Raw genomic sequence first — 26,161 nt, 5'->3', positions numbered from 1 at the left:
CCAAATGAGCTGAAAACTTAAGTCCACACATGGATGTTAATAGCAGCTTTATTCACAATTGCCAAAATTTGGAAGCAACCAAGATGACCTTTATAAGGGAACAGATAAAACTGCGGTATATTCAGACAATGGAATACTATTCAGTGCTAAGAACAAATGTGCTATCATGCCCTGAAAAGGCAAGGAGGAAAATTTAAATGAAGGGAAGTGAAAGAAGCCAATCTAAAGAAGAAAAGCCATAAACTGTATGACTTCAATCATATGCCATTCTGGAAAAGGCAAAACTCTGAAGACACTAAAAAGATCAGCGGTGTCCAGGGATGAGGGATGGGGACAGAATGAATAGGTGGATCACAGAGAATTTTTAGGGTAGTGAAAATACTCTGTATGATTATACAACAATGGATAAATATATTATACAATACAAAGAGTGAACCCTAATGTAAACGACTGACTTTGGGTGATTATAATGTGTCAATGTAAGTTTATCAACGGTGACAAATGTACCACTCTGGTGGGTAATGTTGGCAGTGGGGAAGGCTATGCATGTGTTGGAGGTAAGGGGTATATGACAAACCTCTGTACCTTCCTCTTAATTTTCCTGTAAACCTAAACCTTCTCTAAAAGTCTTTTAAAAAGAAAATTATCTACCTATGCCTTTAAAAAATGTTTTTATTATGAAAATTTTCAAATATACAAAGGAGAGCAATAAACAAGCACATACTCATCACCTATGTTTAATGATTGTTTACAGAGTGCCATATTTGATTTATGTATACTTTGCTAACTACTAAATTAGATATGGGGACTTCCCTGGTGGTCCACTGCCTAAGACTCTGCACTCCCAAAACAGCACCCCCCCACCCACCCCCACCGCATCCCTTCGGTCCCTGGTCAGGGAACTAGATCCCGAGTGCCACAACTAAGAGTTTGCACGTCAGCAGCTAAGACCAGGTGCAGCCAAATACATACATAAAAATTAAAATTAGAAAAAAAAGTGGAAAGGAATGAGCTCTGTTTGGAGAAGTGAGGAAGGTGAGGGGGAGAGGAGGATGGGGGTGAGGCGGGGAGAAAAGGGTCAGGCTCCAGAGGTGGGAGGATCTTCCTAGGAGAGGAGGGCTCAGGTGATGCTCGTCCAAGGGGAACCAACAAGCCGAGGAGCTATTGGTTCATGTTAATTTTGGTAATGCATTGCATTATAAGGAGGCTCAGAGTTGTATGATCAACTTTGACAGGCTCATATTCCCTGTTATCACTGTTTGTCTCAGGCCAAGCAGAGCAGGAGAAAAAAACTTGTCAGGGCTGCAGAACCAATGAGAATGTCTTCTTGGATGAGGCAGAGCTTACATCCCAAATAGGAAGGAAACCCTTGAGGAAACACTATGCCAAGGCAACCCATGACACAGTTACAGTCGTTCATGGGTGTTGGACGCCTGGGGGTGGTGGTGGAGGGGGACTTTCAGCACCAGGTCTCACCAGTCTTTACCCCAGAGGCCACCCGAGGCAAGGCAATGGCTTCCTCTGGCCAACACCCATTATATGCTCAACTTTTCTAGAATTAGGGGTATTCAGTGTATATCTTGGGACCAGAATAAGCTAAATAATTGGATGGATGGGAAGGAAAGGATTTTCTTCCCCTTGATAACACAGAGGAGAAGGGGCTACCGAAAGGGACAAAGAAGAAGTGGTGCAGATCATGGTGCTTCCCAACCTTTATCAGGGCAAGAACAGAAAATGGTAACATATGTATGGTACACTGGACTTGTATAAGTTAGGGTGTAGATTAAGCTGATATAATAAAGACCCCAAGATACTATGATCTGAATATCATATATTTATTTCTCCCTCATATAAGAGTCTAGGGGTGAGCAGTCCAGGACTGGTGGGATAGCTCTGTCTTCCTGAACAAGCAGTTTCTGTCTTTGGGGCAAAGGTGAACATTAAAATTCTCAGTATCTCCCATGTGATAGGGTAGAGGAAGGGCAGAGGAAGCAGGCACAGAAATACTACTCATCGCTTTTGCTCACATCTCATTGGTTGGGTAAAATGGACTTCATAAAAATAAAAACTTTTAAAAAACACTTTTGTGTATCAAAAGCCATTATCAAGAAACTGAGGGGCTTCACTGGTGGTCCAGTGGTTAAGAATACATCTTCCAATGCTGGGGGTGCGGGTTCCATCCTTGCTGGGGGAACTAAGATCCCACATAATGTGGGGCAATTAAGCCTGCGTGCCTCAACTAGAGCCCAGGTGATCCGCATGAAACAATGACGATACTGAATGTCTCAGCTAAGACTCAACTCAACCAATTTTTTTTTTTAAAAAGGCCTTCTTCAGTTGCACAATATAAAATGTCAACCTGGTCACCCAGCTCTTCATCTTTTTCTCCTTAGAATTTACTCTCTTACATAGTATAAGACTTCCTTATTTTTTTTAAAATGTCTATCTTCTTCACTAGAAATTAGCTCTATGAAGGCAAGGATTTCTGTCTGTTTAATTCTGTTAAACACACAAAACTGTTATCTCTAAAGCCTGGATTAGAACAAAGTCTGGCACACAGTAGGCACTTGATACAAAAATTTTAAATCACACCCACACACATAAACACAAATACAAATCTTCTGCAAGAGCAAATAAAGAAAATCTTATACATGATACACAAAATTTGCATAAACTATAACAGAGCAAAGAGATTTTCAGCACAAAAACCAGATTAAAAAGGAAATCCAAAAGTTCATTGCCACTGATCACACTCAACCAAGTGGAAAAGGTTTAATCAGTGTGCCCTAAATGAATTAGTTCATGTCCTAAAGAGAATTAACAGCCAGACTCAAACTCTCATCTTCTTAGGATAGGAAATCTCTAGATGGTCCTAACATCTACAAACTACTAGTAAGGTATGAGTTTTTAATAAAGATCAAGCCAATATATCACAATAAGACAATGGGTTGTATAGTTGCAGATAAACAAAATTTAGTACCTCATTATGAGGAACAACATCAGATTGTAAAGTAAAAACACCTGTGCTACAGGCATGGGTGTAAAAGATTTTATCAACATTGCAAGTGAAGTTTAAACTGGACTTCCCTGGTGGTCCAGTGGCTAAGATGACACACTCTCAATGCAGGGCACCAGGTTCAATCCCTGGTCAGGGAACTAGATCCCACAAGCTGCAACTAAGGATTTCTATGCCACAATGAAGACTGAAGATCCCGCATGCTGCAACTAAGACCCAGCTCAGCCAAAGAAATATTATAAACAACAATAAGTGAAGATTAACTGTAAAAACAGAATCACTGGCTTGGATTGATATCAGCTTGGAGGAAGAAATCAGGTACCATACTTAGATAAAAAATCAGTGAATTCATCACTGGTCTGAGTAATTTTTTTTTTTTCTTTAGGCCTAAGTAAGTGTAGAGTAACCCTGGGGAGCTTTTCTGGAATAAGTTATAACTTAATCCTTAAAAAGTATTAAAATAAGTATTCCTATATCTCCAGAAAATGAGAATAAAGGAATGATGATGTGAATTTGGCTTACAATATTATATTTTAGATTAGATATAATGCAAGTTTGAGTGCTTTAAAACCATTACATTTGTTTGTGTTCAAGGTTTGAAGTATTCAATTATACTAAATCTCTTAAGTTGTTCAGAGGGAATTTGTCTTGCTCAAACGGTAAAGAGTCTGCCTGCAATGTGGGAGACCTGAGTTCAATTCCTGGGTCAGGAAGATCCCCTGGAAAAGAAAATGGCAACCCACTCCAGTATCCTTGCCTGGAAAATCCTATGGATGGAGGAGCCTGGTGGGCTACAGTCCATAGGGTCGCAAAGAGTCGGCCATGACTGAGCGACTTCACTTTCACTTTAAGAAAAATAATTTTCAAATTTTTATTATATATAAGTATTATCATATATAATTATATATATTATAATATATAATATAAAGCAGAAATAGATTATAATTATATATATATTATAATCTATTTCTGCTTTATTGACTATGCCAAAGCCTTTGACTGTGTGGATCACAATAAACTGTGGAAAATTCTGTAATAGATGGGAATACCAGACCATCTCACCTGTCTCTTGAGAAACCTGTATGCAGGTCAGGAAGCAACAGTTAGAACTGGACATGGACCAACAGACTGGTTCCAAATAGGAAAAGGAGTACATGTCAAGGCTGTATATTGTCACCCTGCTTATTTAACTTACATGCAGAGTACATCATGAGAAACGTTGGGCTGGAGGAAGCACAAGCTGGAATCAAGATTGTCAGGAGAAATATCAATAACCTCAGATATGCAGATGACACCACCCCTATGGCAGAAAGTGAAGAGGAACTAAAGAGCCTCTTGATTAAAGTGAAAGAGGAGAGTGAAAAAGTTGGCTTAAAGCTCAACATTCAGAAAACTAAGATCTTGGCATCCAGTCCCATCACTTCATGGCAATTAGATGGGGAAACAGTGGAAACAGTGAGAGACTTTCTTTTTCTGGGCTCCAAAATCACTGTGGATGGTGACTGCAGCCATGAAATTAAAAGACGCTTGCTCCTTGGAAGGAAAGTTATGACCAACCTAGACAGCATATTAAAAAGAAGAGACATTACTTTGCCAGCAAAGGTCTGTCTAGTTAAGGCTATGGTTTTTCTAGTAGTCATGTATGGATGTGAGAGTTGGGCCATAAAGAAAGCTGAGCGCTGAAGAATTGATGCTTTTCAACTGTGGTGTTGGAGAAGACTCTTGAGAGTCCCCTGGACTGCAAGGAGATCCAACCAGTCCATCCTAAAGGAGATCAGTCCTGGGTGTTCATTGAAGGGACTGATGTTGAAGCTGAAACTCCAATACTTTGGCCACCTGATGCAGAGAGTTGACATTTGAAAAGACCCTGATGCTGGGAAAGATTGAGGGCAGGAGGAGAAGGGGACGACAGAGGATGAGATGGTTAGATGGTATTATTGACACAATGGACATGGGTTTGGGTGGACTCCGGGAGTTGGTGATGGCAGGGAGGCCTGGTGTGCTGTGGTTCATGGGGTTGCAAAGAGTCGCACACGACTGAGAGACTAAACTGAACCGAACTGATTATAATTTGACTATTAAATTATTGCATTAATAGTTGTTTCACTCCATGCATATACATACACATGTGAATCTCTCACTTCTTCATAATTCATTTTCCTGATCTATTTTTATAGATCTCTCCAGACAATGCCCAAGAATCTAGCTGGTTCTAACTGTTCAAAGTGGCAAGGTCTCCATATCAAAGTTTACCTTCATATATCCACTCAGATAAAACAGGAATATATTCCCCACACCTTTCTGTTCCTCGTTACTCTAAATAGAAATGATTCACACTGTAAAAATTTTAGGCTCCAACTGCTTTACTTTAACCATTAGTTGAAAATGCCTCCTTCTTTCTGCCAGCAATGTCTTACCTAATATCTCCAGTTTCAAACAAGTTACCCATAAGCTTCTTAAACCAAGTTTACAACCCACCTACAAAAGAAGACTTCATTTACAATTCTATCTTATTATATTCTATCATATAATGTTTAAATCCAGGCTGAAAGTAGAAAATCAAATAATCCCTGTAAGATGGAAGAGACATTCATTAAACTGAAAGATTCACTGTTCTCTTAGCTGGCTAATCTTTATTTTTTAAAAATATTTCATTAGAGTTCCTTGCTGGTGCAATGGATAAAAATTCTCCTGCCCAAAAATAACAACAATGAATCCACCTGCCAACGCAGGGGACATGGGTTCCATCCCGCTCCAAGAAGATTCCACACGCCTCAGAGTGACTAAGCCCCTGTGCCACAACTACTGAGCCTGTGAGCCACAACTACTGAAGCCCACACAACTAGAGCCTGTGCTCGGCAGTAAGAGAGGTCATCACAATAAGCCGGAGCACCTCAACAAAGTGTAGCCCCCACTCACTGCAACTAGAGAAAGCCCTCACACAGCAATGAAGACCCAATATAGCCAAAAATAAAAAAAAATTTTTTTTTAATTTTTATTGTGACATGCAGGATCTTTCGTTGTGGTGCACAGGCTCCAGAGGCATGGGTTTCATAGTTGCAGCATACAGGCTCTCCAGTTGAGGTATGCTGACTTAGTTATCTCATGGCATGTGGGATCTTAGTTCCTCAACTAGGGATCAAACACACATTCTCTGTATTAGAAAGTGGACTCTCAACCACTGGACCACCAGGGAAGTCCCCCAATACTCCTTTAAAGGTCTATAGCAAGTCCCTGCCACAAATGATTTTAATTACCTAGGAGAAAGCCTGGTAATAAGTTTTATTATGTGAATTTTTAAAAATTCTTAGTGTGAAACAAATACTAGATTAGTTTTTTATCAACAAATAAAACATAACAATTCTTTCAGCTTTACGAAGGGTGTGTATTTAACTTTCATATACTTGTTATGAGGCTTCTCCTCAGGATAAATAATTATGCCATATAAAAGATTTAAGGCCTTTTCACATGTGTAGCAAACATGGGATATACACGTTAGGACTCTAATTCCAAGAGGCAAAAACTCAAATTAACTGAAGCAAAAAAAGAGAAAATTTATTGGATTACAAAAATGAAAATGTCAAAGATGGCGTAGGTTTCAGACATGACTGGATCCAGATCAAACAACATCCTCATATTTCTATTATCTCCAATTCCTTTGTATTCGATTTATCTTGGGATTGGAGATAATAGACAGAAATATGAGGATGTTGTTGTGGTAACAGAAAGGCTACTGGTGAGTTTTTATCAAATCCTTGACATTTGCAATTCCAGTGGGGGAGAGGTGCATGGAAAGAAAAGATCTTTTCTCATTACCCATAACAGTATCTTCCTAGGGCTCTACTGGTCTAGATAGGGCATCTGAAAACCCCTCATTTCTAGTTAGGTTGAGGAAAATAATAGATCACTGCTCTCCCTGATTAAATAATTTCATCAGAATGATATGCACTGAGGATGAGTTAAGTCTCAAATGCGGCATACAACAGATCCAAAAGTAATAGATGGCTACTACTCAGGTTATTTCAAATAAGGGATGCTTGTGAATTGGAGACTTTTCCATATTTACTACATTCATATTAGTAGAATTACTAGCTGAAGAATTCATTGATATTTATTTAATAAGGACCAAGTGGTGACTACATGTTTTCTTATTACACATAATCAGAGAGTTTTTCTATTATGAATTTTCTGATGTCGTCTAAGGGTTGAAGCACGGCTAAAATTGTTCCCACATTCATCACAGTTATAGGGTTTTTCTCCGGCATGAATTCTCTGGTGTAGCCTAAGGGACAAGACCTGATGGAAAGCCTTCCCACACTCATTGCATTCGTAGGGTTTCTCTCCAGTATGAATTCTCTGATGTTGATTAAGGTATGAGCCACAACTGAAGGCCTTCCCACATTTGTTACATTCATAGGGTTTCTCTCCTGCATGACTTCTTTTATGATGAATTAGAACTAAAGCATCACTGAAGGCTTTCCCACATTTACTACATTCAAAAGGCCTCTCTCCAGTATGAATTCTATGATGTCGATTAAGTTGTGAGTCAGTCCTAAAAAACTTCCCACACTTGATGCACTCATAGGGCTTTTCACCGGTGTGAATTCTCTGATGTTGATTAAGGTGTGAGCGATAGCCAAAGGTCTTCCCACATTCGTTACATTTAAAGGGTTTCTCTCCTGTATGAATTCTCTGATGCAGAGTAAGGGCTATGCGTCTGCTGAAGGCTTTTCCACATTGATTACATTCATAGGGTTTCTCTCCAGTGTGAATTCTCTGATGTTGATTAAGGTGTGCGCTCTGTCTGAAGGCTTTGTTACATTCCTTACATTCATATGGTTTCTCTCCTGTGTGAATTCTCTGATGTTCAACAAGGAAGGCATAACGGCTAAAGGCCTTCCCACATTCATTGCACGCAAAGGGTTTCTCTCCAGTGTGGATTCTCTGATGTTGAGCAAGGTGTGCACTCTGTCGGAAAGCTTTGTTACATTCCTTACATTCATATGGTTTCTCCCCAATATGAGTTCTCTGATGCTCACTGAGAAAAAAGTCATGGCTGAAGCCCTTGCCACAGTCATTGCATGCATATGGTTTCTCTCTACTGTGAATTCTCTGAGGTTGAGCAAAATACGAGTAACAGTTAAAGGCATCGCCATACTCATCATATCCATGGGGTGATTTTCCAAAATGAGTTGCTTGATGTTGACTAAGTAATGAGTGGAAACTTAAGAGGTTTGAAAAATCATTACTTTCATAAGATTTCTCCCCAGGAGAAATTTCTACATCTTTACTAAGGTATGTGCTCTGGTTGAATTCTTCACATTCATTGCCTATCAAAGCTTCCTTCCCGGCACGCAGTCTTTTATGTTCAATTAGAACTGAATTTGGGGGAAACATTTTGTTAAAAATACCAAACTTATGTACTTGCTCTACTGGGGGAACTCTCTGTTGTGTTAAAAGTACTGACTTCAAGAGAATGTTTCTCTCAGAATGATTATATTCATTGTCTCTTTTCACAGCAGAGATTTCCTTAAGAGTTGCCACTTGCCTGAAATGCCTCTCCTGATTTCCTTGATGCTGCTCAAATTCAGCCTCATATTTCCAGGCTTCTCTGAAACTGGAGCATTCAAGGCTATAACTTGTAAGTCTTTTTGTTATCACCCCCTGCGATATTTCCTCTTCATCAGTGTACCACTTTGGAGATAATGCTTTGATCTCATACCAAGACTCCCAGTCTGAAAAATATCAAGAAAGCAAATGTCTCCTTTTCACCTTTGCAAGGAGAAAGAAAATCATTATAGAAGGAATTAAAGAATTTACTTGAGGGAAAGAGGGGAGAAAGTAGTGGTTCTGATTTTTTTTTAAATCAATTTACATTCCTGTCAGCAACATGAAATACATGTCTTCAAACTGATTCACACTGGCTAACATCATTCTAAAAATCTTTGCCCCTACAAGTAAAGAGTACCTCATTAATGTGTTAATTTGCAAGTCTCTGAAAACTGAGCGTTTTCATATACATTTTTGTACCTTTTACATATTTTTGCATATATTTTAACTATACTGGAGAATAGCATTGGAACAAGTATACTATCAAGGGTGAAACAGATCACCAGCCCAGGCTGGATGCGTGAGACAAGTGCTCAGGGCTGGTGCACTAAGACCCAGAGGGATTGGATGGGGAGGGAGGTGGGAAGAGGGGATTGGGATGGGGAACACATGTAAATCCATGGCTGATTCATGTCAATGTATGGCAAAAACCACTACAATATTGTAAAGTAATTAGCCTCCAACTAATAAAAATAAATGAAAAATAAAATAAAAAGTTTAATATAAAAAAATAATAATTATAATGGCATCTTCTTTTAAGTGGTTTATATAAGTCATTATAAATAAGGTGGTAAGGCTTTATAAGTATTTTTCTCCCTCAAATCATCACTTTTTATTGTCACATGTCATCTTCATTTATAATGCTTCTGATAAAGTTTGAACTCAAATCTCCCAGTCTTTTCATGATAGTCTGGCTTTGCGGTCATTTTAAGAAAGATTTTTCCAAAATCCAATATTATGCAAATATTATCCATAACTTTTACAAAAATCTTTTTGTACCACTAATTTGAAAAGCTATTTTTATCAAATACCAAATTCTTATATATACATGGGTGTATTTTTTAAATTTCTTTATTGTTACATTGACCTATTTCACTGTTCTTATATCAGACCAGTCTCATAGATAAAAGGCAAGATTTTTAAATACCAAAAATTGAATCAGGTAGTATATTAAATGAATAATACACATAACCAAGTAAGCAATTGAGAAATACAAAAATTGTTCATCAGTAGGAAACCCTTTACTATATTATTATATTATTCTCTATACTTTCATGGTTTTTAATTCATCAATAAAAAATAAAAAAATATTTCCTGAAATAAAAACTCAAATCTCCATCCTGAAAGAGAATATCCTACTAGGAAAAAGTGACCCAAAATTGTCAAGACTGAAACATGCCCCACTAAAATGACTTTTAAATGAAAGAAACTTCTAACAGATCTGAACAAAATATAAAGGTACTTATACAAAAGGGGAAATATCAAGCTGACATCAGGATTCTTTGTAACAACATTCAATATCAATACACTAAAAGAAACTTAAGAAAAGAATGGTCAACTATGAACAAGGTAGAGCTCAGGGGACATCATTTGCATGAATTCTTTTTGAGGAAATTGCTAAAGAACAGATTTCAGTCAATCAAGAGATGTCCAGAGAAACTTCAACAGAAGAACCTAGTGGAAAACACTAAATATAGTCAGCTACAGAAATAAAGCAAAAGGAAAAGTTAGGATAAGTTTAACAGAAAAATAAGTGAAAGAAAGTGAAAGTGTTAGTTGCTCAGTCATCTTTGACTCTTTGAGACCCCATGGACTGTAAACTGCCAGGCTCCTCTGCCCATGGAATTCTCCAGGCAAGAATCCTAGAGTGGGTTGCCATTTCCTTCTTCAGGGGATCTTCCTGACCCAGGGATTGAACCTGGATCTTCTGCACTGCCAGCAGATTCTTTACCATCTGAGCCACCAGAACATGTAAATATAATATGCCTGGACAATGTAAAAAGCATACAACTAACAAAATTTGGGAAGAGAAGGTGAGGAATATAATAAGGCTACTTTTTGACTCATCTGTAAAGTGAAAGTTGCTCAGTCATGTCCAACTCTTTGTGACCCCATGGACTATATAGTCCATGGAATTCTCCAGGCCAGAATACTGGAGTGGGTACCCTTTCCCTTCTCCAGAGTATCTTCCCAACCCAGGGATCAAGCCAGGGTCTCCCGCATTGCAGGCAGATTCTTTTACCAGCTGAGCCACAATGGAAGCCCAAGAATACTAGAACGGGTAGCCTATCCCTTCTCCAGTGGATCTTCCCGACCTAGGAATCAAACCAGGATCTCCTGCATTGCAGGCAGCTTCTTTATCAACTGAGCTATCAAAGAAGCCTTTTAGGAAGGAAGGATAGCTTACCTTTTTCATCTGTAAAATGTAAAAAAAAATCAAAGGCTAATTTTTAAAGCTGACCAATCAAGTAATAGAAGGAATAAACACTGTTTAAAGAAACATGAAGGTCTCTTTATGTTTTTCTTTAAACACTGTTTAAAGAAACATGAAGGTAAACACCAGATCAAAAGAAAAATCTAATTATTATAAAAACTACAGTACTACATGACCAAAAAAAGGCTAGGAAAACAGACAAGTGAAAGTTTTTTTTAAAAACTGTAAAAATCAGAAAATATAAAATAATACACAGAATTAAGCCTAAACATATCAAAAATGTAGCTGGACTTTCACTTATTAAATTGAAATGATATCCAGACTGGTTCCCAAAGTAAAACTCAATTCTATACTGCCTGTAAACCCCACGTTTAAATCAAAGTGATTTTACACAGTTGAAAATAAAAAGATGGGTAAAGGCCCTAAAGAAAGCATAAAAAAGGCAAGAAACAGATTCTGCCCAAGGGCCTTCAAAAGGAAAGCAGGCTGCTAATGTTTTGATTTTAGCCCTGCAAGATCCATTTTCAACTTCTGACCTCCAGAGCTAAAAGATAATAAATCTGTGTTGTTTTCAGCCACCAAATTTATGGTAATTTGTTACAGAAGCTATAAGAAACTAATACAGAAAGCAAGCTGGTACAACTTTTTTGGGGAGGAATTTGGCAATTCCTAATACTACATATCCACTTACTTAGCAATCTTACATCTAAGAAACAACACTGAAAATAACACTTCAACAACAGGAAAATACATATGTACATGGTTAGTTATTGCAGCACTGTTTGTAATTGTAAACTACTGCAAACATCCTAAATGTCCACATACTAGATAGTATTGAATAAATTACCATAATATCCACATAATGGGGTATTCTGCAGCCATTAGAAAAATGAAGAAGCTCTCCAAGAGCTAATATGGAGTGATTTCCTATACAGCCGACCCATGAACAATGCAGGGGCTAGGGGCATAACTTTACAGTCAGCCCTCCAAATCTTCAGTTCAGCATCCATGGATTCAACCAATCTCAAATTGTGTAGTATTTATTGAAAAAATCTGCATGTAAGTGGATACTTAGATGCGAATCCTTGTCTCTTCAACTAATGTGCATGTGTAACTTTGATAAAAACTCTATGAAGAAATCTAGAAGTGAAAAAAAAAAGAAATCTAAAAATGAATATAATTCTGTCCATAAAGGGGAAAGAAGTGTAAAGGAAGAAGATTCAGGGTTTAGGTAGAGGTAGGGGGTTGCCAGTGGCTCAGTGGTAAAGAATCCACCTGAAATGCAAGAGACGTGGGTTTGATTCCTGGGTGGGGAAGATCCCCTGGAGGAGAGCATGTCAACCCACTCCAGAATTCTTGCTTGGAGAATCCCATGGACAGAGGAGCCTGGCAGGCTACAGTCCACAGGATCACAAAGAATCATACATGACTGAAGTGACTTACCACACATGCACACATCCTTGAGAGTATAACTTGACAGAAATAGAGCAGGAACAACCCGCTGATGCCCAGGGCAGCCTCCTCAAGAGCAGGGCAGTCTTTTCATGACCACACTGGCTGCCACCTTACAACAGCCCTTCCTGCCCAGTCCCCTGTCACTCACCTGCATGTTGACCATCCGACATCTTTCTCTCCACCATCCAAGGTTCCTTCCCTTGTTCCAATAAGGAGATCATGTTGGGCTTAGAAATGGAGAGTCCTATTTACAGGGGAAGAAAAATGAGAACAAGCAAGAGAATGACAGATAAACAAATCCATTTGCTATTGCTGTTCCAGTGACTCAATCCCTTGGTCACTAGGCAAGAAAGGATATTAGAGAAAGGGCCAGAGAATAAAAAGAAGCTTGTAAGGAGGATGAGAAAGACAAAGCTTCTGTCACAGCAGCAATTCTCAAAGTATTAGAGCAGAAAAGAACCATTGTCTTGTAACCAAACAAATGCAAATTCTTAGGCTGCCCCAACCCAGACCCTACCGAATCAGAAATCACAATGGTTCTCAAATATTAATGAGCATCAGAACCATCTGGAGGGCTCATTAAAACCAGACTATTGGGGCTATTCCCAGATACTGTAGGTCTATAATAGGACACCATGATTTGCAATTTTAAAAATTCCCATGACATACTCATGTTGCTATCCTAAACCATCATTCAGTAGCAAAAGGAACTACATTTATAACTCTGTGAAAATACTTTGAATAATTTCCTGGGAACAAGAAGTAGGAATCCAGCTAAGCATTTCAGATGCCCTAGATATTCCCAATGGAGGAAACTAATACACCTCATAGGAAAGATTTGAATTATGGGGGTATACATCCTTACCAAGCCATACCAAGTTCCTGTAGTTCTCCAACATGACATCTCTGTACAAATCCTTCTGAGATGAGTCCAACCATTCCCATTCCTCTTGGGAAAAATTCAGAGCTACATCCCTGAAGGTCACCAAACCCTGAAATTTAAAAAAAAAAAAAAGAATTCTTTAGACTTTCCGAATAGTGCAGTGGTTAAGACTCCATGTTTCCAGTGCAGGGGGTGTGAGTTTAATCCCTGGTCAAAGAACTAAGATCCCACATACTATATGTTATGGGCAAAAAAAAAGAAAAAGAAAAAATTTTTTGTTTACCAAGTACTTCCAAACGGTCCAAGCATCTTCCTCCATCTCTATCAGAAGAATTTAACTCAGTTGATCATCTCCTCTTTGAAATGCTTTCTCCTCTTGACTCCCAGGACCCACATATTCTTTTGGGTTTCCTTCTACATGAGTCCTTCTCAGTCTCTTTTGCTGGTTCCTCCTCTTCTTCTCAGCCTTTTGTCAGTCTTTGAATGCCCTAAGCTCACTCCCTAGACCTCTTTCCTACCTATATTCACGACAATCTACCCTCAAGATAATCTCAACCTGTCCCATAGCTTTAACTACACTGTGTTCAGTCAGTTCAGTCATGTCCAACTCCGTGACCTCATGGACTGTAGCCTGCTAGGCTCCTCTGTCCATGGGATTTTCCCAGCAAGAATACTGGAATTGGTTGCCATGCCCTCCTCCAAGGGATCTTCTCCTGTGTCTCTCTGCATTGCAGGTGGATTCTTATACCACTGAGCCACTGGGAAAGCCCTTAAATACATTAATGACTCTCAAATTCACATCTCCAGTCCTAAACTCTAGATATATAACCAATACTCCACTTGGATATCTAACAAGTCTCTCTAATTTATCTGGAACTCAAATCTTGATTCTTATCTCATCCCAGCCCATGTTCCCATCTCAGTAAATAGCATGACCATATACACAATTGCCCAGGTCAAGAATCTTTGTAGTCATTCATTTCTTTCTTTCTCTCACACTCCACAACCAAACCCTGATCAAATGCCATATTTCCTATCTCCAATAGATACCCAGAATCTCACAAGCTCCAATGCCACCACCGTGATCCAGGCTTCCACTCTTACTTCCTTGCTTTTGATTTTCCTTCCTTTTAAAATATAAATCAGATCATATCACCGCCACTCTAGTGGTTGTCCTTCACCCTTAGAACAAAAATCAAAGCTCTGGTCATGACTTTCAGGAGCCTGCTTAATTTGGTCCCCAGCTATTTCCCTAATCTCACAGTGCATATTCTCCTCTGGTGATACTGGCTTATTGCTATCCCTGAAATACATCAAACATGCTCCCACCACAGTAACTTTGTACTTGCTAATTCTTCTATCATTTTTTGTCTTTTTTTAATTGGAATTTAATTGCTTTATAATACTTTTTTAGTTTCTGCTGTACAATGAAGTGAATCAGCTATTTGTATACATTTATCTCCTCCCTCTTGGGACTTCCCTCCTGCCCCACCCCATTGCGCCTTCTACTTTTAAAGCTCTTTCCCAGATCTCAACAGAACTTCCTCCCTATGTTCACTGAGGTTTCTCTTTGCTTAAATGTCACTTCCAAAAAAAAACAAACCCAAAAAACAACAACGAAAAAATCCTTGACCTCCCTAGTTAAAAGGGCACTTGATTTAAAAAAAAAAGGGGGTGGGGACACTTGATAATCACACTCCATCCTTTCATTCCAACACAACAAATCACAATCCATCTAAAGATGAAATGTTCTGTTCCATTATACATTTCAGCACAACACTGAGTTTAAAAAAAAAAAGATACAAAATGTTTTGTAGAAGGATTATCTGAACAAACAGTGGAGAGGGAGAAGTGAAGAGAGTGCTCACCGGACCACCTGGGACTCTCCAAAGTCCTAAAAAATGACATGGAATTTCTGAAAACAAAGTGAAAACATCAACTTACCTGTGACATGGCTTTACACAGTCCAACAGCCATTCTTCCTTCCTTCTTCAATTTTCTCTTTTGGAGAAAAAAGTCCTGAAAAGGGGGAGTCATAAGAACAACAACAACAACAAAAATGGAACAGCAGCCCTATGCTGCTGATCTGAGACTCACAGAGAGGTTTTCTGCCCCTTTATGGTCCCTAGTTTCCTTACATGAGCCCCTTTATGGTCCCTAGTTTCCTTAAATGAACCAGTCTGTGCATCACATTGGAGGGAACTCCCTATTTTACCTAAAAAGAATCTCCTTCCCAGTTACTATTTTTCCTTATCTTGATTTCTTTTTCTTCTTAACATTTAACATTACTGGACATGTTACTTTCTTTTTCTTCTGTTGTCTTCCCAAATAATAGTACAAGATTTAAGACAGCCAGGATTTATTGGGTTCACTGTGTATCTCTGTGCTGTGCTTAATTGCTCAGTTGCTTAGTTGCTCAGTTCTTTGTGACCCCATGGACTGTAGCCTGCCAGGCACCTCTGTCCATGGGGCTTCTCCAGGCAAGAGTGCTGGAGTGGGTTGCCATGCCCTCCTCCAGGGGATCTTCCCAACCCAGGGATCGAACCCAGGTATCCCACATTGCAGGCAGATTCTTTACTGTCTGAGCCACCAGGGAAGTCCCTGTGTATCTCCAGGGCTAGAATAATGCCAGAACCACTGCAAGTGCTCAAAACAGATTTGATAAACAAATAAATAAACCTCAGTGTGGCTCCCGTAATATAAATAGCAATGTTACACATATTGTATATGTCATTATCTTATTTAATCTTCACAAAACTGCAAAGGTAGGTATTATTATCCCCATTTTACCATCAAGTGAATCTGAGGTTCAAAAAACTTAGACAGCTTACTCAAATTCACAAGAGTCAAACTGCAGTGTGACTCAAAAACTTGTCCTCCAGATTTCCCTGATGGTCAAGTGGCTAAGACTCGGACTTCCAATGTAGGGGGCCTGGGTTCGATCTCTGTCAGGGAACTAGATCCCACATGCCACAACTACAACTTGGCCCAGCCAAATAAATAAACAAAATAAATATTAAGACTCTGAGAGTCCAATGGATTGCAAGAAAATCAACCCTGAATACTCATTGAAAGGACTGATGCCGAAGCTGACGCTCCAAGACTTTGGCCACCTGATGTGAACAGCCAACTCACTGGAAAAGACACTGATGCTAGGAAAGATTGAGAGCAGCAGGAGAAACAGGCGACAGAGGATGAGGTGGTGGGATGGCATCACTCAATCAATAGACATGAGTTTGAGCAAACTTCAGGAGTTAGTCAAGAACACAGGGAAGCCTGGTGTGCTGCAGCTCATGGGGTCGCAAGTAATCAGACACTACTTAGTGACTGTACAACAGCAACAATAAATATTTAAAACAAAAACAAACAAAAAAAAACTGATTCTCTTTCAAGAGACCAGAGTGTTTGCATGGGAAATAATCAACATAACCTGAGAAATCAGTGCTATGTGTTTTTTAGAGAAGCATATTTGGAGGTGGAAGATGTTACCTTAATTTCTCCACAGAAATTCAGCCTGAGGTAAACATGCCAAATTTCAACACCAAACCAATAAGAAACTGCACACCCTGAAACAAGTTCCTTGTCTTCTCAGAGCCAACATTTCTTCACTCTGAAAACAAAGACAGTTGTGTTTGACTTAGAATTTAAGATATACAACCCCCTAATTCTGCGCTACTCTGCACTAGTCAACTCAATCTCCAAGAAAATTATTTATTTCCTTAGTGCAATGCAGCCTGAAATTGTCCACAAAAGCCTTTGCAACCTGAGAAGAAAATCAACAAAGTCTTTTCAGAATTGGGGAGCTCCAAGTAGCATCTGCATAAAAGAAACATCTTTTAAATTTCTGTTTCAAATAGCTGTGCATCACAAATATTTTTCAGGTTTGAAAAAACCATCAGTCTCTGAAAGAAGGTGATGGAAAAGATTTGGGCTTTATATAGTCCCCAGGCACACAATGACTCTCTAGTCCTTTCCTCCCTGGCTAGGTGACCTTGGGCAAATCAATCCAACTGCCAGAACCTTTCCTCATTGTTAAAATGCCTGAGCCAACTCCTGGCACAGAGAAGTGCCACCCTTGTTGCCATTTAGATGTTACACACACATTTGAAAAGGAAATGAGAACATCTTTATTAAAAAGTCAGAACCAAACTTAGAGTTCACTTAGTATGTGAGAAAAAAAGCCATGGATTAGCCTCTCTCAGCACTAAACATGCAAGAGTTTTGACATAGACAAACCTAAAATCTCAAAATTGATGGCCTAAGGACAGGAAGGTTGGGCTTTCCTCCCCCAAAGGCAGCCAATGTGAGGATGGTCTCACTACAATGTCTTTAGACCAGGTTCTGTGACTCACAAGGATACAGAAGGAAGAGATCCAAATTAAGTTCCATGTCCAGAAGGTCCTGGGCCAAGACCACAGACAATCCTCTCCAACACCCTCAGAACCCAGAGCCCCCATTTTTCACTCTCACAATGTGGAAAAGATCAACAGAGTTGAAAAATTAAAAGCAAAGACTCTGGAGCTAAATAGCTTGGGCTAAAGTCCCAGTTCTGTCACTTAGTAACTGTGTGAAGGTGGGTGAGCAATTTTAATCTTTCTGTGTCTCACAATCACATACTAGGTCTGACCTACACATACAAATTCTCTCCCAATCATACTCATACAAACATGGCCACACAATCGCAAACATAATGTCACATACACACACAGTGGCATTAACACAAAGAGAGATGATACACAATTACTCCAACAGAGAGACAGTCACACACAATCTCATACACAGTGATGTACCACACAAGGTCACACATCCTGCCACAATTACTCATACAAAATTATGCCTGCACAGACTAAGGATCATGGGTACATAACCACACCTTCAAACGCAGTTACATCCACAGGGACAAGTGGTCAGTCACACACACATCCACACAGCGACACACACACACACAATGTCACACCTGCAGTCTCTCACAAACCCATACACAAATAACACAATTACACCTGCAGAGACAGTCACACAGAAACACAGACTCAGTTCTATGCCAGAGACAGATGATCACAGCCGCGTTCAACCACACAGTGTGACACAGAAGTTCACACTGTCACACATACACACACTGTCACACAGCCATACACGGTGACACAGAGTCTCCCCAGAGGCGCCTGCCTGGTCCCCATCCCGATCCCTGCCGGTCCACCCCAAGCCCGGCCCTGATCTCTGGCTCTCGCGCCAGGCAGGCCCAACTCACCTCCCGGCGTCCCTGGCTCTGGAAACCCGCCCAGAGACCCGAGACCCGCGACGTCGCCTCCCAGAATCCCCCGCGGGGCGGAGCGGGACGCGGACTGACGCTCACGGGACCCCGGGAACGGCTGGGGAAACATCTAGCTGCAAGGAACTAGACTAGCGACTCAGCTTGTCATTTCGACCCTGAGGACCACAAGTCCCAGACGCTTTGCGCCTCGGCCTCTTTGCTGAATGAACTACATTTCCCAGAGGGCCCCGAGGCACGCCCCGACATCATGGCTGCACTACCAGAGGCCACGGCCACAGGACCGAGTACCCACAGAACTGTGTAATAACCTGGGATACCGTGAATGGGCATTTAAGTGACCCTGGGCGACTGTGTGTGAGGGAATGCTGAAGCTGCGCGTGTCCATGACTTACTGAGTGCTCAGGTGTGGCGATTTGTGTGTGGCTGTCGCTGCACACTTTTGTGCTTGCGCACCACGGGGGGACGTGTTCTGTCAGTGTAGTGAGTTTGTGTATTCTAAATCATGCCCCGTGATTGTGGGTCATTGTGTGACAGATTGTGGATCTGTCACGCCAAGAATGGGAGAGTGATTGTGGATGTGGGAATGGGATGTGGATGTGACTGTGGCTGACTTTGGGCATGACGTTTCTGTAACTGTGTTCTTAGTCCAGAGATCCGCAGAGGTTTTCCCATCATTGGCGGGGGAGCTTTGTTTCTGGGCTTGTCTTTACAGTTGAGTCCTGGGAGAGGAGTCTTTGTGTGTCCTGTGTGTGTGTGTCTGTCTGTCTCCAGGTCCAATTGTTCTCTCATCCCTGCCCAACCTCTCACCCCGGCCAGGGCAGGGTTGGTGTTATCCTTATTTCTATATCGTGTGTTTGTGTGTGTGTGTCTGTGTGTCCGCACCCGTTCAGTCACTCAGTCGTGTCAGACTCTTTGCGACCACATGGACTGACTGTGCCCCACCAGTCTCCTCTGTCCATGGCATTTTCCAGGCAAGAACACTGGATTGGGTTGCCATTTCCTACCCCAGGGGATCTTCCCAAGCCAGGGATGGAAGCTGCAACCGTGGCGTCTTCTGCGTTGGCAGGCAAATTCTTTACCACTGTGCCACCTGGGAAGCCCATATCCCTTCTCTACTTGCTGCTAATGTGATCACAGCCACAAAGAGTAATTATATTCCAGTTGTAGGAAGATGCTCGCTTGTATCAAAGCCATTTATATTGTTGTAGCCAGGAACTCTGGGGTTTCTTTTATTGTTGTTCCTAAGTTTTCACTTTACAACTTTAATTTGTTGTTCTTGTGTTATTCAGTCACTAAGTCGCGTCCAACTCTTTGTGACCCCATGGACTGCAGCATGCCGGCCCTCCCTGTCCTTCACTGTCTCCCAGAATTTGTTCAAATTCATGTACATTAAGTCGGTGACGCTATCTAACCATCTCATCCTCTGCTGCCCTCTTCTCCTTTTGCCTTCAGTCTTTCCCAGCATCAGGGTCTTTTCTAATGAGTTGTCTCTTCGCATGACATGGCTAAAGTATTGGAGCTTCAGCTTCAGCATCAGTCCTTCCCATGAATATTCAGGGTTGATTTCCTTCAGGACTGACTGGTTTGATCTCCTTGCAGTCCAAGAGATTCTCAAGAGCCTTCCTCAGCACAATAATTTGAAAGCATCAATTCTTCGGCACCCAGCCTTCTTTATGGTCCAACTCACATCCGAACATGACTACTGGAAAAACCACAGCTTTGATTATACAGACCTTTGTTGGCAAAGTGATGTCTCTGCTTTTTAATATGCTGTCTAGGTTTATCAAAGCTCCAGTATCACCGCGGACAGCAACTGAAGCCATGAAATTAAAAGACTTTTGCTCTTTGGAAGGAAGGCTATGACAAACCTCAACAACTTTATTTAGGCCCCAGCTTTAAGAAAACTATCCACAGTCAAGAGGCCAAGAATGTGAACCTGTGAGTGATGTTAAAGAAAACAAGAACTGAGTGCTAGTTGAAGGGCCTTGTTTCTTTGTTTTTAATTCAGGAACTATTGCCATAGGAGAAAGACTTCAGTATAGAACCGGCTCAATTCCAAATATAGCAAGACAGGATTTATAGACAAGGAGCAAGTTAGGGTTGCGGGGTGGTCAGTTTATGGGAAATTACAAAGAGGAGACATAAAGGGGTGGGGGAATTCTTGCTAGGCTGACTAATAGAATTCTTGCTGAGGGAAGGTCAGAGTGATCACATACCATTGGGGTGGATGAGGAATTTAATTAAATACTGAGAGTGATCAGATATCAAGAATGTGAGCTAAACTGACTTGACAGAATTCTTGCTAAAACTGGGTGATGTAAAAAAATAAATAAATAAATAAATAAAATAAAACTGGGTGATGTGAAGACAAACACTGAAGCCCAAAGGTTGAAGCCTAGTTGAGAAGAGGGTTCTGAGGAGTCTGACTAAAATTAGGTCAAGGAGAGTCTTTGTCAGTGAAAGTTAAAAAAAAAAAAAAAAAATCTGGAAGGTGCACCCAAGTCAAGATCTCGGTGTCTGTGGAAGTAAAAAGAAGTTCTTGAAATAAAAACACATCTCTGGAGATCCTCTCCAGTCCCCTCCCCAGAAAAGAGTCCTTTAATAGCTGAAGCCCCAGTGAAAGAGTTCAAAGTGTTAGTCACTCAGTTGTGTTCAACTCTTTGTGATCCCATGGACTGTAGCCCATCAGGCTCCTCTGTCCATGGAATTCTCCAGGCAAGAATACTGGTTGGGTACTGGAGTGGGTTGCCATGCCCTTCTCCAGCGGATTTTCCTAACCCAGGGATCAAACCCGCATCTCTTACATCTCCTACACTGGCAGGCAGGTTCTTTACCACTAGCACCACCTGGGAAGTCCCTCAAACATAATATGAATTAATAAATAAAAATAAAGACAGATCATTAATACAAAAGGAGAATAAAATAACTATATAGAAAATATAAAATTTTACAACAGTTTGTGTTAACCTTGGCATATTATTAAAATAGATATATACACACTCACACATTAAATACTTTAAGATACAAGCTTAATCACATTCAAAACTATACTTTATGAACTAAAATGGAAGAAATCACAAAATACATTGATTACAATGCTATAAGATAAAAAGCTGAATACTAGGATATTGTAAAAATGAATATGTCCATTTAGCCACTTGTAAGCACTCTGAAATAGTAATTCTTATATAAAAGAAAATAAAAAATGAAAACCGTATGCCATTTAGAAATGAACTTTCAGTTTTGCATATAGGGTTATCATTACCATCTTTCTAAATTCCATATATATGTGTTAGTATACTGTAATGGTCTTTATCTTTCTGGCTTACTTCACTCTGTATAATGGGCTCCAGTTTCATCCATCTCATTAGAACTGATTCAAATGAATTGTTTTTAATGGCTGAGTAATATTCCATTGTGTATACGTACCACAGCTTCCTTATCCATTTGTCTGCTGATCCTATATGCAAAACAGAAAGAGAGACACAGATGTACAGAACAGACTTTTGGACTCTGTGGGAGAAGGCGAGGGTGGGATGTTTAGAGAGAACAGCATCGAAACATGTATATTATCTAGGGTGAAACAGATCATCAGCCTAGGTTGAATGCATGAGACAAGTGCTCGGGCCTGATACACTGGGAAGACCCAGAGGGATCGGGTAGAGAGGGAGGTGGGAGGGGGGATTGGGATGGGGAATACATGTAAATCCATGGCTGATTCATGTCAATGTATGACAAAAACCACTACAATATTGTAAAGTAATTAGCCTCCAACTAGTAAAAATAAATGGAAAAAAAATAATAATAAAATAAAAAATTGGAAAAAAAAAAGAAATGAACTTTCAGGACAGTAAAAAGGCAATAAATAAACCAAATTAAACAAGCTTGAAAAAGCAATACAATAAAAACGAAAGCTTGAGATTAGTAAATATTAACAGAAATTAACAAATATAAAAAACACACTGAAGAAATGATTAAGAGCATAAAGCTGCTTCTTTGACTAAAAAAAAAAAAAAAAAAAATGATTGCCAAGAATAGTTAGAGACATAGCCACAAGCCTAGCCATTAAGTAATTATATCATTTAGTTCTAGAAATGAATATGCCCCACATTTCAGTGTTCTGTCTAGATAGAGCAGCATACCTCAGATTGTAGGTTTACGTCTGTCAGTGGGTGTTTAGCATTTTTTTGCATTTGTTTCTTCTATGCCTATTTTAAATTATATAAAGCACAGATGTTAATAAAATGTTTGGTATTATAACACATAGCTTTTTTCTGGTGTGTGTGTGTACAGTATTTTCAGTATGGGTTATAGACCATGGGTTATAGACCACAAATATCTAGAAACAACACACTTAAAGGTGAAAAATAAAGTGTTTGACTTTCACTTGGGTTTGAACATTTTCCATCATAAAAAAAAAGGGTGACATTGTTTTATGTGTTTGCAAATCTTTAATATTCAATTTAATAGAATATAGTTGGTATTTTATATGTGCTCCTGCATTTAATGTGTTGACATAAATAAAATCTGGCCTCATGTAGATATAGTAAGAAAATGGAGTGTTTTAATACTCTTTTCAGGTAACTGTCAACATTATCCCTAGATACTTCATCAAAAATCATGGAATCCAGCTTTTATCTTGTTAAAATCCATTTGTCAATCTTATACTTTAATATACCCACAGATGATTTTCCAGCATTATGTACTGTTTGCAAAATACTGGTTCAATGAATTAGGCAGATCTTCCATCATCATATTTCATTATATGGTATTATAAAATCATGCTCATTAATATCATCACCAATCTTATCACAAAGGGCTAAGTACTGGGAAACTGTCAAGTTCATGGCGGCAGGTAACTTGTTCTTCAATATTCTAATCCTCTGTTTGAAAGTCAAATTAACAGAAATTGCCATCAGTTTTCTTCACTGGCAATTTTTTTAAAAAATCACTTCATTTTTGACAAAATGTCTACCAAACATCCAAGTCTGAGTCACCTTATCCAAAACTTGTCAGCTGAGCTTTCAAATAAAACTGGTGTCCATAAAAAGGTAGCTGGTACAGCTCACAAATTAAACAATCATACAAGTGCATCTCCTTGAAACAGCTTCATACTTCAGCATGAAGGACTTTACATATATTTCTCTTTTCATCACATAAAATGTTTAAAAGATGTATACATACCAATTTTAATATCATGGCTGTGATATTATAATTTTGTAAGACATTACCATTTGAGTAAACTGAGTAAAGAATACATGGTTTCCCTATATAATTTCTTGCAACTGTGCATTAGTTATCTCAGAATTTAAATTATACCTTTAAAATGCTATACTCAAAGGTCAAGATTTAACAAAATTCTACTATTTTATTAAGAATATTCTTAAGTGAAACTTGCATTGTTGACCACAAATAGGAGGTGGTTAAAAAATACAATGATGCTAATAGTACAGTTTGCTGCAGTCCATGGGGTCACAAACAGTTTGACACAACTGAGCGACTGAATAACAGTTTGGTGTCACTGCTATGATTCATGCTAAGAGCCCAGCAGTTTTACCCACGATTGCTGACTGATTTTGCACCATCAGTGCAAATTTCAACAAAACAGAAAAAAGCAAGTAATGTTTTAGTGTTATAATGAAATTTGTTTTGACCATGCAGATCACTTGAAAGCCCCCCCCCCCCCACCCAAAATCCTCTGATCACACTTAGGGAACCAATGACCCATAATAATAAGTCAAAATTGAATTAAACAGTTCCATTAACATTTACTGCTACTCCTTTTAAAATGGAACATTTCCATGATGACTATAACAGACTTACAGATTTGAAGCAATATTCATTGTTTCATACTCTTTATCATCTTTTCTTCAAAGTTTTCTGCAATGTAGTCTACTACTTACCAGAAGGTTAGCAGGATGGGTAGTGGTTGCTCTGGGGCAATTTTTCTGTCTGTTTTAAACACCTAGAGCTATCACCTCAGGCTATGAAATATGAGGCAGTAGTGGATAGCTAGTCCAGACACGGACTGAAGGAAAAAACACACATGCAAAAACAAGACTGAGGATTCCCATATCTGAATACCATGTGGTGTTTTATCTCCTAATCAGTCTCCATATTTGCACAGATTTTAATGCTAGGCCCAGACAGACACCTCAGGTTACCTGTCTTCTCTTGTCTCTTATGAGAGGTTCTAAGCAGAAGGCCTGATGGAGGTTTAAGAATCAGTGGTGGGCGTGGGGAGTGCCAAAGTATAGGGCTTCTTTCTACCCCTTTCTCAGAACATTTCCAGGTCTTTCTGTTTGGTTGCTGCTCCATAAAAATGTTTCCCATGGTTTGTATCTATTTTGAATTCATTTAAGTCTTCATACACCAGCAGTGCTCTGTTTTTTCCTGTTGAGCATTTTAAACAATTTGTGGCAAAATTTTTTATTTTTATGAATCAATTACACTACAAATGGAAGTGTTCCTTCTGAAAGTTAAAAAATAGTAAAAAGTATGTTTAATTTTGGAATCCTTATGTTTGTGACATGACATGATTTTATGGAAAAGAGTAATTAGGTTCTAAGACCTAAAGAGATTAAAACTCAAATGATATTTTTCTGTTGAGGAAATGTAAGAGCATGAGGTCAGGATTTACCATGAGGACGGCTAAGAGGTGGAGGCCAGGTCAACTGCTCCATCAAAGATAGTATTTCATAATTTTTCACCAGGTTCTGCTCACTCCACTCAAACTTAAGATTTTGAACAAAAATTAAGACTTCTACACCTCATATTATTTGAGACAGTGATTCCCTAACTCTAACTCCTTTGGATATCAAGGCTTTGGGACCACTATTTATTTTTTCCATAAACTGAAAGTCTCTTGAGAGTCCCTTGGACAGCAAGGAGAACAAACCAGTCAATCCTAAAGGAAATCAACCCTGAATGTTCACTGGAAGGACTGATGCTGAAGATCCAATACTTTGGTCACCTGATGAGAAGAGCCGACTCAATGGAAAAGACTCTGATGCTGGGAAAGATTGAGGGCATTGAGGAGAAGGGGACAACAGAGGATGAGATGGTTGGATGGCATCATCAATGGACATAAGTTTGAACAAACTCTGGGAGGTAATGAAGGACAGAGAAGCTTGGCGTGCTGCTGTCCATGGGGTCACAAAGAGTTGGACACAACTGAATGACTGAACAACAAAGCTGAAAGCCAAGCACTGAGTATTGCACTTGAAATCCTGCTTCACCACTTTCTAAGTACCCATATACTTTGTTTTTCTATGGCTTTCAGATCTATTCTAAATAACTGTACACAAATAAGAAAAATAAGTTATAATACAATTCCTGTATTTTCCTGCCTATCCTTAGAAAACTTATTTTCCAAATATAATTCACAATCATTTAGTCAAGTTTCATGAAAAAAAACTGGGCCTTGGGACAAGATTCTAAGTAAATTTGTGGGACACCATTTCCAAAGCCATTTCCAAAAAGAGACTATTC

The 26,161-nt window shown here is 39.4% G+C and overlaps 1 protein-coding gene across 5 annotated transcripts; it reads right to left on the bottom strand.

The window, feature by feature from the left end:
• Window positions 1–6,386: 6,386 nt before the first annotated feature.
• ZNF527 (zinc finger protein 527) lies at window positions 6,387–18,845 on the bottom strand. 5 transcript variants are annotated; one of them, XM_043892896.1, is made up of 6 exons: window positions 18,647–18,845; window positions 16,888–17,008; window positions 15,343–15,417; window positions 13,381–13,507; window positions 12,664–12,759; window positions 6,387–8,751 (listed from the first exon to the last, which is right to left on the bottom strand). In XM_043892896.1, exons 3-6 carry the CDS (start codon window positions 15,373–15,375, stop codon window positions 7,178–7,180), a joined length of 1,830 nt encoding a protein of 609 aa, XP_043748831.1. In that variant the 5' UTR covers window positions 15,376–15,417; window positions 16,888–17,008; window positions 18,647–18,845; the 3' UTR covers window positions 6,387–7,177. The 5 variants fall into 5 exon arrangements, with proteins under 5 accessions (XP_043748831.1, XP_043748847.1, XP_043748839.1 ...); XM_043892912.1 differs by having other exon boundaries at window positions 13,391–13,507; XM_043892904.1 differs by lacking the exon at window positions 18,647–18,845 and adding an exon at window positions 17,751–18,616.
• Window positions 18,846–26,161: the final 7,316 nt, after the last annotated feature.

This window comes from Cervus elaphus, chromosome 4, assembly GCF_910594005.1.
Source record: "Cervus elaphus chromosome 4, mCerEla1.1, whole genome shotgun sequence".
Classification (NCBI taxonomy): Eukaryota; Metazoa; Chordata; class Mammalia; order Artiodactyla; family Cervidae; genus Cervus; species Cervus elaphus.
The sequence above is the reverse complement of the archived record's forward strand: the minus strand, read 5'-3'. Positions and strand labels throughout refer to the sequence as shown.

Bases quoted from the DNA above. Each gene is read 5' to 3' on its own strand.
- ZNF527 (XM_043892896.1), bottom strand. From the start codon at position 15,375: ATGGCTGTTGGACTGTGTAAAGCCATGTCACAG. The intron at 12,760-13,380 runs GTAAGGATGTAT...CCCTGTAAATAG, and splicing joins CAGGAACTTGGTATGGCTTG to GACTCTCCATTTCTAAGCCC. The intron at 8,752-12,663 runs GTGAGTGACAGG...GATATTTTTCAG, and splicing joins GTCGGATGGTCAACATGCAG to ACTGGGAGTCTTGGTATGAG.